The sequence below is a fragment of the Rhyacophila brunnea genome, unplaced genomic scaffold (assembly GCF_057557595.1).
Source record: "Rhyacophila brunnea isolate RB1 unplaced genomic scaffold, BYU_Rbru_1.0 scaffold_3, whole genome shotgun sequence".
Taxonomy (NCBI): Eukaryota; Metazoa; Arthropoda; class Insecta; order Trichoptera; family Rhyacophilidae; genus Rhyacophila; species Rhyacophila brunnea.
In genome coordinates, this window is record NW_028232965.1 from 35792600 (window position 1) to 35804269 (window position 11670).

Here is an 11670-nt window from a genome sequence, read left to right on the forward strand (position 1 = left end):
CAATTTTGAGATTAAATGCAAAACAACTGCAAAAGTCGTGAACTTGATAATTTAAAAGTGAACTAACTGAAAGAACATGCAATATAATGTAGGTAGATATAAACCAAATATTACGGTTTTTTTAGAAACTCTATTCCTCCTAACAAAACGAAGACTTCAAACTCTAATATATCCATAATATGTCTTTTGTAGATGCGTTGGTTTTACACTCACGGTGCGATTGTTGTCCATGAATATGCACAGATACGATTTCTTCTCACGCGCAGGAATTAGACAAGGCAAATGTGATTATTGTAACGGTAGCTATCATCGACTGTACCTACTTACATCAACAATATTGTATAGCTTGCTCTCACTCAGAGCCCGTCCGACTACGTCTTGTTTCGCGTCAAATATATCGAACCTCACGGTAATGTGGTATGTTTATAATCTTTTTATAGTTGGAAACTTACCGCGCTCCTTATTTATTATCCTTATAATCACAGAGTTTTGTGGTGAATTTTCGTGAAAAAGTATATTCGAGCTGGCGACTGGCGTACATACAATAATTAGTGGTCGTCAATCGTCACGATATTAAAAAGATTGAGAATCCTTTAATACCTATAATATGAATGATTTCTTCTGTAAATATGTAAGTAGATAAATCAATGTAATTACGTAATCAATACAGCATTTTTGAATCCAAAAAATAGTGACAGGACTGACAGGTGATTTCAACGAACACTATCGTTGTTTGCTCGGCCGTTCGGTCAACCTTGGTAATGTTCTACGAATATAAAATTACTCTATAACATAATATAATTGTGTATAAGTAGGCACGCATATATTATAATTATGATGTACGGGGATTTAGGTATAAATATGATAAGATTTACGAGGTACCTTGGGTACTTGATATAAATGAGGAATAGCAGTCCGATTTTTTAAATGAACAAAATATGAAAGATCGCAATCAACCAATCTTCACGCAGAGTGAAGGCCTCTGCAGTCTCTACATTTCGGTTTTGTCATGGAGACAACTTATTATTAATGTTGGCTATTTGATTATGTAGTCCGCAGATGTATGTAAGCTTATATACTGTTATGATTTATCTAATTCTATTTCGACCACTGCCTTTTATTGTACCGTCTTTGGAAAGTCGACGTTCTATATCTGATCAATATTTTCTTTTTAAAATAAGTAATCAATAGTTTCGTTGACTCGCCAAACCTACTCGAAAGGGTGGGTTTCCATTGTCCATCAAGATTTACGCGAAACCAAACTTTGCACCATGTCAGTCGTAGCGATTCTAATTATGCATAAAAATCTTTTATTCGGCGCTCTTGTTTAAATTACAATATATATTTCTCCACCGTTGATCATTTTAATAACTCACCTGTTTCATTTAAACGCGCTATCTCCAAAATGTTGTATACATAGATATACATACTTATATAAATATTTTAAAAAAATGTTACTTTTTTGTGTATAATTAATTATTCATTATTCTTCTTCATTTTTCTCATGTAATTTTCTTATGTAATTTATTTATATTTACTTATGTTATTCTTACTCTCTATCTTGTTAGGTTTAACTATATTATAATGTATACATGGAAACTTTGCTGGTTGCAATAACTTTTCATTATTATATTTTAAATTTTTGTAATCAATATGTAACAAAATAAATATTTATATTACAAATTTATGAATTTTATGATACACTGAACTCTTTTTCAAAGTTTTGACGGCTAATTTATTGTAACAATTATAATACCTCAATATGATAAACTTCCGTCGATAGCCGCCGATAACGCTTTGTGTATAGATAAGGCCCACAGATTCTTAACGCTCTATGCTAATTTATTAAATCTTGTAGGCACCTAAAATACCTAGATACGCATACTTTAGTTAGGTACGTATATTTAAAATAATCAATACGTATCTAAAAACGATGTTTTTTTTATTTAACAATAAACTTACTATTTAGAAAAAAAACTATAGCTATAAAATGTGTGTCAAATCGAGCTTCAATATTGTAACCATCTCTATATACATAAAAATCTCGTGTCACGATGTTTGTGGTCGCACTCCTCCGAAATGGCTCGACCGATTTTTATGATTTTTTTTTTATGTATATTTTTTAGGTATGAGAATAGGTCAACAAGTATATTTCATACCGCTAGGTGATTAGGGTATCTCTATCCAGAAAAAATTTTCTTTTATTTTTTTGACATTTTTTTTTGTATTTTTTTTATTATTTGGCATCAGAAAATACCTATAACCCCAAATTTTCACCCTCCTACCCCCACCCTCCCATTTTTTTAATTGCGATTTTATTATTTTTGTATTAACAAATTTAACCGTCGTTCGTATTTCAAACAGAACGAAATTATTTATGTTGTTGAATGACAGATGGCGCTACGTCCGAGAAGAATTCAAGAAAAGCGTCACGTCATTTTGACATTTCATTCGGCATATCACAACGCAGTGCGTGCAAAATTTTGTACGATTTATTTTAATTTATCTATTTTTGTGTGCGTGTATTACAGTGCACAATGCCAGCAAGACGCAAGGGGGCCATTTTTGGCCGTCGAACGAATAAAGCCACAAACATGCGAAATAGTAGAGCAGAAAGAACAGACGAACAAATCCAACAAGATAACAAAAACGTGCGTGTGAGCATGTCGCAATTGCGTGCATCTCAATCACAAGAGGCACGAGCTGAACGAAATCAACAACGACAATTGGAACGGAGCCAAGCGCGCCGGTTCGTAGTCAACACACGCAGAGCAAATGATTGACAACGCCAACAAGTACATCGAGCATTTACATCCGCTTCATTTCTTCGTCTCGCATTCGAGTACGAGCTAGATATTGAATATTCCGCTCATCCGAAAGTGCTGATTGGTGCTATGGACAAAGAATGTCTCCATTGTCATGCGCTCAAATTCAAACATGAGTTGCACATCAGGAAAAGTGCAACTACCAGAAATTGAGATACCACCAGAACCATTGAACGGCTTGCTCATCGGCACGGTTCCAGATTCAAACCTGTTCCTGAAGTCCATTCGCACATTCAATTCATGTTTCCAAATGACTTCGTTCGGAGCAACAGAAATAGTTCATAATACTCCGGCAAATGGTCAACAATTCCATTCTACGTTCAAAATCAAAGGCCAAGTATACCACAAAGTAGGCTCATTGCTGCCAATGCCAAACGAACCACATATTTTTTTACAAATCTACTTCATGGGCGGTGAGGACATCAATCGTGTGGATGCACATTGCGGCTACAATAACCTCAATTCGCCTAATGCCAGGCGTATCGTCGGCGAACTGGACGCCCTATCGAATGAGCACAATGAGATATTGAAATTCTTCAAAGCACACATGCACGAATTGCAAAGTGACAATCACGCTATTGTCATCAATCCTGATAAAACATCAGCTGGAGAGCACGTGCGTCGATTCAATGCACCTGTTTTTTACGACATTGCTGGAATCATGGTTGGCGACCGCACATCGACGCGAGAATTCATGATTCTAAGAAGAAACAATAATCTGGAGTTCATCGCTGACACACACTGTTCATACGACGCTCTCCAATATCCGCTAATTTTCTGGTAGGGACAAGACGGATATTGCATAAACATTAAGCAACGAGATCCTGTCACAGGTAATTCATTCATTATGAACATCATTACTCATTTTGAATTGAGAAAATGAATGGTTGGTGTTTTTTTGTTTTTATCGGCGGTCATCGTCTACAGCGCTCCATTCCTCTTTCTGTCATAGATCCCATCCCCACACACTTACGATACATTCATTATTTTTTATTTAACAACCAAAATATTCACTAGAAATAATTTATATGGCAGAACAACGTTTGCCGGGTCAGCTAGTATTTAAATAAGATTTGATATAAATAAAAAGAATTTTAAGTTATTTTATTTATATTTTTATAAAATCGATATATATAATATGACCATAAAATATATGTTATAATAAGATGGGGGCGTAAACAAAATTCACATTTTATAACACTTTTTCTAAAATCGCAGATCTTTGACTTAAAATAAAAAAAAATCTTTTTAATGTTTGCAAATACCTACATATTTATTAATTAATTATAAATTATCAAGTCAATTTCTCAAATTGCAAGCGCTTCATATTTCTCCACTAGGTGCTTCTGGTAGAAAGGCTGAGTAAAGACATCACCTTAACCTCAGGCTTTGGGAGTATGCTTATCAACTTATTAATTAAGTATATCTTATTTTTAGCACTAACTTTAATAATATTTTACATATTATCTACCCCTTAATGTTTCAGGACGGACCATACACATGGTCAGAACCTCTGCAAGGAACACTGCTAAGCTGTTATTTTTGGGGATACTTCATCTCGCAAATTCCTGGTATGTATTTAGGTACTTGTTTTTGTAGGTATGAAATATTATGATTATTATATCTGCAGTCACTTTATAATGTATTTTAGGTAGTAGAATATATCAATCTGTACAGGTGCAGTACAAAGCGACGGCAAAAACGTTGACAAACAGTGTTTGCAGTAAAATAATTAGGAACCTGCCTAATGAATTTTAATCCCCGTATGCACGCGTGTGGCAAAAAGCTTTTTGCGCGATTCTAGAAAATCAAAAATAGCAGGCCTGGTTCTGGGGTACTGTTCTGGTTCTTTAAAAAAAAAAAATTACCGACCTATAGGTATATTACAGATATTTTATATTGATTTCAAAACTCAAAAATTAGGTGTACTATTTTTCAAGATATCTTTACCAAGTGAGCACCACAATTTCTAGATATTAAACCATGGTAATAAAAAACATTTATAAAATATTACACCGGAACATAATATATTTAAAATAATATAAGTAGATAGGTATATATATTTAACAATAATAATTATTGGTTGTAACATGAGTGAACGATGAACAATAATAATGGAATTAAATATGTATTACTGTCACTATTAAAAATAAAACAACAGACTCTCCCAGAACCTTCACATTTTTAAGGGGTTCTGGTTCGGCGTTCTCAAGGGTTCCGGTTCATACTCTGATTACTGTCTTAGAAATCGGGGGCATTGGTTGTTTTTTTTCCCAAGGTGCAGAACTTACCTTCATTTGGTAAGGCAATACCTAATTATTGTGTTCAACCAAATTGCTTCAATTACTGATATTCCTATTTCACTTACGTGAAAGTGAGTGTCCATGAATGTTATTTAAAATTCGTAAGATATGTTGTATTTTAACAGTTTTAGCACACTCGGTATATACTTCCTTGTACTTTTTATGATTTTGAATATGTTTGTCGTATTATGCTTTATTTTTATTCTTCAGTATACTTATGTGTAATCTTTTATTGATATTATAATATTTTTTTATATTTTCATGTCAAGTTTTGGACGTCTTAAGTGTATAATTTGCAATGTCGTGTTTTGTAATAAAATGAATTTAAATCCTTCCAGGTGGTCGGTTAGCAGAAATATATTCTGCAAAATGGATAATGTTTTTAAGCGTGATCATCAACATTGTTTGCACTATTCTCACTCCTGTGATGGCCGACCTTCATTATAGTGCGGTTATCATTATGAGAGTATGCGAAGGAATTGGTGGGGTAAGGCAAATACATACTATTGTTAATATTCTCAATGTGATTTCTATTTAAACTATAATATAATGAGTAATTGTGGAGGTCCACATGCACCTTTTCTATTGGACATTATGATGATTCACATTGTATGTTACTTCTATTACAGGGTATGGCCCTTCCTGCATTATATTGCATGGTTGGACGTTGGGCTCTTCCTGAAGAGAGAGGTAGAATGACTTTTATGTTCTACATGGGCACCGCCCTCGGCAGTGCTAAAGCATATCTCACTGGAACCAATATGCTAAGAATATTTGGTAAGAATTCAACTAAACTTGAAGCCGTTGAATCTTCTTCCAGATGGAGCCTTCAGTGATTTCCTTATAAAAATCAGTTTGACATATTTAAGTGCCATTTTGTATGGAAGAAAAAAAACATGAACAGTTTGTTTGAGAATTAAAGGCACCTTTTTTTGCTTCCCTTTTATATTTATAGAACACATATCTATACAAGAAGGATTTATTTAACATCTATGACTAAATGAGAGAAGGGGGCGAAAGAAAATTAGGGCATTCTGCTGAGTGTTTTTAATATTCTCGATTCATTATGTCACCGTAAAATCATTTTCATCTAACGACTGGTCTTATAAGACCAGTGCTCGAAATAGAAACTCTTACGAACCGGAGCACTGAATAATCATTCAAAAATAATACTTGAAGGGGCTCTGCGCTGATACACACTACCCCCCCTCAACACAACGTTAAAATGTAGTTTTTTTTTAAATGGCTACCTACTCATTTTTGCAAAATCACTTATTTTTCGTAATTTTTTTTAGAATTGGGCTCTTATCTTCAAAATTCTAGAAGCTCGTACATTTGTGTATTCCTTCGCTGCAAGGTTCTTTTGTTATTTCAAATTATTTTTCAGGTTCTGGAGACCTACTAATTTAAGGTCCTGGACCTATAACCCTTTTTGTAAAACACATCTGAAGTCCGAACAGCCTATATTATATTATAGACCTTGTAGAACTAATCATTAATAAATAATATATCTACACGGTTTATCAGCGCCGCATGCGAAATTTTTTTCCCACGAATCAGTTCTTACAAACTTTAAAAACTACATAGGTACATGCAATGTTATCTCAATAACATGAAACGGAACGCAATTTTTAAAGAAACCACGAGCCGGAACGGTATCTTTTAGAATTTCACGAACAGGAACGGCGCTCCGGTCTATTTCGAGCCCTATATAAGACGTATCACTAGCTGTTAAAATGTAGACCTACTGATATGCCTCATATTACAGGCCCGGTCTTAAGGTGATTGAACCGATTGGGCATCGCTGTGGTCATTTAGTGCCTTTTGTGTACTAATGTGTGACCGCATTTGTTCACTTTTTGAGTGACATGTCCATTTTATCAGTTTGATGAACTCTGTTACTTACTTTCTTATTCATTGGTTTCTTCTGTAATCTTTCATGCACTTCTCTATAACACGCTGTGCCCCATGTAGTTTTTTAATTTCTTTTACATTAATGGCACATGTAGATCTGAGCACTGATAGCACAGATTGGATGAACACTTTATGTTTAATTTTGAAATACTATTGACGCTATCTCGTCATACATCGTCATCTGCGTGTCATCAAAGCAGTTTATCATTACTTTGGTTTCGACATAAATATCTTTAAACCTTTCTACGTTAAGACTTTCATTTGTAAGCTTCTGCATCCTGTCTTCTAAAGATAAGAATGTTGTCCGCAATGCTGAGATTGACTATAACTATTTCAAATTTAATTTTGACTAGCCCATATGTAGACAGTAATAAAAATCCCATTTCGATAACCAATAATTAATTAATGTTGAATTGTTGAGACATAGGTACTAATATGATGCTAATTTTACATTTATGCCTTATTTGTAGCAGATAAATGAATCATTATGAATAAATTTATTTAATAGTGTTATATAAATGGATTTCTTTTTTAATTTCAGGCTGGGAGTATGTGTTTTACGTAATGGGTGGCTTATCCTGTATCTGGTGCGTTCTTTGGGTGATCTTAGTCCAGGACTCCCCTCAAGAACAAACTTACATTGACCAAAAAGAACGAGACCTAATAATGAAGGGGCTCGGTATAACATCTTATAAGAAAAACAAAGTTAGGCCTTTCGCAATACACTTTTTTACTATACTTCAATTATGCTCTGAATTCATCTAATAGTTTGATTCTTTATTATACATATTTCTCAATACGTTGTATGGTTTGTGTTCAGAGAAAGAAGAAAAGTAAATATTTTTTTAAGATAACATTTACAAACATTCCATTGCATATTATGTACTTATCCTATTTGTTTGACAGTTTTGCTTGACCTTGAATACAGCTTGAACCTTTGAATAATAATAATTATAAAAAGATGCTATCTTATTTTTTTTTATTCATTTAAGGATTTAACTGATAACATTATTAGTAATATCAACATACAGTGGAAATAATCAATTAAAATTGAATGCTCAAATGATTTTACTATTCTTCATCATTCCAGAGGTTACGAATGCCGTGGAAATCTGTTTTTCAATCTCCAGCATTTTTGGCAATTTTGGTGGCCCACACTTGTTCCAACTGGGGTTGGTACATGATTCTCTTAGAACTTCCGTTCTACTTCAAACAAGTTCTAAAATTCACTATAACAGAGGTAAATAAAAAAAACAATAAATAATAGTAGTACACCCTGTCACACTCAGCCTCACTTGTGACAGTTCCCTAGATCCAGTGCTATGTCAGCCCTACAACATGTAGACCACTCTTGTAGAATTGTTGCTAGGGTGGTGAACAAGTCTCGATTTATCGGTCATGATAGAATTCTTGGACTGTGCAAAGTCCCTACACTTAAATATATAAGACCTTATACACAGTTTTCATTAATATATACATAACATTTAAATATATTCAATACAATCAATCAGAATAGAGATTTTCTGTGATTAAATGAAGCATGATTTTCCACAACATGAATTTAGGTACAGTTAGCAACTTTGCCGAGTCGTAGTCGAAAATCAGAAACGTGAAAGACATGGACAGGTCGATGGGGATTGCTAGAGACATGCTTTATTTTCAGTTTGAGAATTGCATAAATGCATCCAAATGATAATTTCAGAATGCCCTGTTGACATCAGCACCATTTATAACTCTTTGGATGTTCAGTTTGGCCTTTGGGCGGATATTGAATTACTTGAGGATCAAGAATAAAATAACGGTTACAACATCCAGGCAAATCGGTACTTCAGTAGGTGAGTCATTAATACAATGAAAACAAATTGGCTGGCGTTATTTACAAAGGAACCAGTCTACACATTCGAAAAAAACCAGTTGACTATGGGAATCATAATATGAGTTTTTCGTTCTCTTTCATATTCAAAACAGATCTAGCCCACTTTAGGCTTAGTAATTCATGAAATCAATTTTTTTTTTAAAAAGTTACATCAATTTAAAAAATACTACTCTTCTTGTAATGTGAATTTATTCTTTCCACGCAAGAACCAATCCATTCTAGGTCTGTTAAACATTCATCCTCCAACTTTCACATTTAAATGTATAAATTGACTTAATGAATAAGTTCAAATGGCGTTTCAAACTTTAAACCTCATTATCTCAGTTTGAGTTGAATGTGGACTGGTTCTTTTCTGCATAATATAAAATGCATGATAATTATTTATTTATGTACTAAGTATCTAATATTATTTTAGCATCCATAGTGCCTTCGTTATGTCTATTAGGATTGTGTTACATCGGCTTTTACCAATCATCTGCTATTGCACTGACGGCAGTTGGAATTACGAGTATGGCAGGAATGTTCTGTGGATTTCTTTCGAATCATATCGATATTGCACCAAACTTTGCAGGTGAGTAACAGTTTATACCTGATTCTCCGGAACCATTACCATTATCCTTTCTAATCATTGTCATTGTCAGATTTCTCAGTTATTTCAGCCATATGGAGGAATATTTTTTGACATTGCAATATTTTTATAAGAATATTTTTTACTTGGCACTATTTCTACTGCACTAAACACAAATTTATTGCAAAAAATCACCTCTCTTTACCATGTCTGATCCTAAAGGTGCATTTAGACCAAACGAACAAGAATGTAGAGAGAGAGCCAGAGAGTTCGGCAGCGAGCGAAGAACACTTTGATGAAACCGCTCCACCAGTGAGTGCAACGGAACACAAAAGAATGCTCAACGCGACTGTGGTCTCGCTCTACTTACTTACAGTTTTTTTAAAGTAGTAAAGTTTTAAAGTAGTAATAGTAGTAGTAAAATCACAACTTACAGAGTTTTTTTCTGGTAGGGATATTTATCTGAAGTGTATTCAAGTTATGAATGTTCAATATATAGAATGTCACATTCTCAAATCTTGTAATTTGTTTGTTGAATAAAAGAAATGGTTTAATAAATTGTTTTATCAATATTTTAGGAACTTTGATGGCACTTACCAATACAATGGCAACTATACCAGGAATAATAGTCCCTGTATTTGTTGGATATATCACTGAAAAAAATGTAAGTGAAAATTTTCATCAAATACAATTTGATTCTGCCTTCAATATTTTTAAGAATAGACAGCATAAACAATTGATCTATCAAGAAAAATACATAATTTTCAAAAAGCCTCTTCTTAATAATATCAATATAGTTAAATACAAGTTGGAATCTTTGAACGCCATCCGGAGCATAATATGTCACTGCAATGTAAAGTACATCTTCATAATATGAGGGTGGGTCAATAATTCCTTAGAAAAAAGCATTAAAACAGTTTTTATTTTTGTATTTTTTTTTTATTTCTCAACATAATCTCCTTGGAGCTCAATACACTTGGTTAGACGTTTCTCAATTTTTTTTAAACCGTCAGAAAAATAAGTTTTCGGAAGGTCCTCAAAATAAGCATTTGTCCGATCGATGACTTCTTCATTTGAAAAAAAACCTTGTCCACTTAGCCATTTTTTTAAGTTTGGGAAAAGGAAAAAGTCACTGGGGGCTAAATCTGGCGAATACGGTGGGTGGTCGACCAATTCGAACTTCAATTCTTCAATTTTAGCCATTGATCGTAAACATGTGTGAACACGGGCATTGTTCTGATGAAAGAGGATTTTTTTCCTGTTTAAATGAGGCCATTTTTCTTCAATTTCGTTTTTTAGCTGGTCCAATAAAGATGCATAATAATCCCCTGTTATTGTTTTTCCTTTTTCCAAATAGTCAACGAAAATATTTTCACGTGCATCCCAAAATACAGTAGCCATAACCTTACCAGCTGATTTTACGGTTTTCGCCTTCTTTGGACATGGTTTGTCTTCGCAATCCACTGCTTTGACTGTTCTTTCGTCTCGGGAGTATAGTGGTGTATCCATGTTTCATCTACAGTCACAAAGCGACGAAAAAATTCATCCGGATTGCGTTGCATGAGCGACAACAGGGCTTTAGAGGCCACCACCCTATTGCGTTTATTGTCGACTGTGAGCAAACGCGGCACCCATCTTGCAGAAATTTTTTTCATGCCCAATTTGTCATGTAAAATAGAAATGACGCTACCTTTTGAGATCCCTGTAACCTCAATTATCTCACTCAACTTTAATCTTCGGTCACTTAACACCATATCGTGGATTTTATTGATCATTTCTGGTGTAGTCACCTCTACAGGACGTCCTGAGCGTGGTTCATCCTTTGTTGATGTACGACCACGTTTAAATTCATTTAACCAGTTATAAATAGTTGCAAGTGAAGGAGCAGATATGCCGTGAACTAAATCCAACTCATTTTTTATTTCCTTTGCTGTTAGCCCTTTTATATTAAAATGTTTAATAACAGCTCTAAACTCAATTTTCTCCATTTTCCACAAGCAAATTTTTTTTTTAAATGTACGAAAAACACACAACAACCCGACCAATCTGATTGAAACTTCGCAGCATACTGAATCGGTAGTGCCGCTGCATGAAAACAAACTGCTTACAGTACTAGTCGCGCCACTTGTCGGCTTTTCTAAGGACTTATTGACCCACCCTCGTAACATCTCACATGCCAGCTTA

The 11670-nt window shown here is 34.1% G+C and overlaps 1 protein-coding gene across 1 annotated transcript in view; it reads left to right on the plus strand.

The window, feature by feature from the left end:
• Positions 1-11670, plus strand: part of MFS3 (major facilitator superfamily transporter 3) — a 37632-nt gene that overhangs the window by 23714 nt on the left and 2248 nt on the right. Inside the window, exons 3-10 of the mRNA XM_085953233.1 lie at positions 4312-4396; positions 5467-5615; positions 5758-5905; positions 7584-7747; positions 8133-8282; positions 8745-8877; positions 9334-9489; positions 10065-10150. Coding sequence (XP_085809359.1) covers positions 4312-4396; positions 5467-5615; positions 5758-5905; positions 7584-7747; positions 8133-8282; positions 8745-8877; positions 9334-9489; positions 10065-10150 — 1071 coding nt within the window. The remainder of the gene's footprint in view (positions 1-4311; positions 4397-5466; positions 5616-5757; positions 5906-7583; positions 7748-8132; positions 8283-8744; positions 8878-9333; positions 9490-10064; positions 10151-11670) is intronic.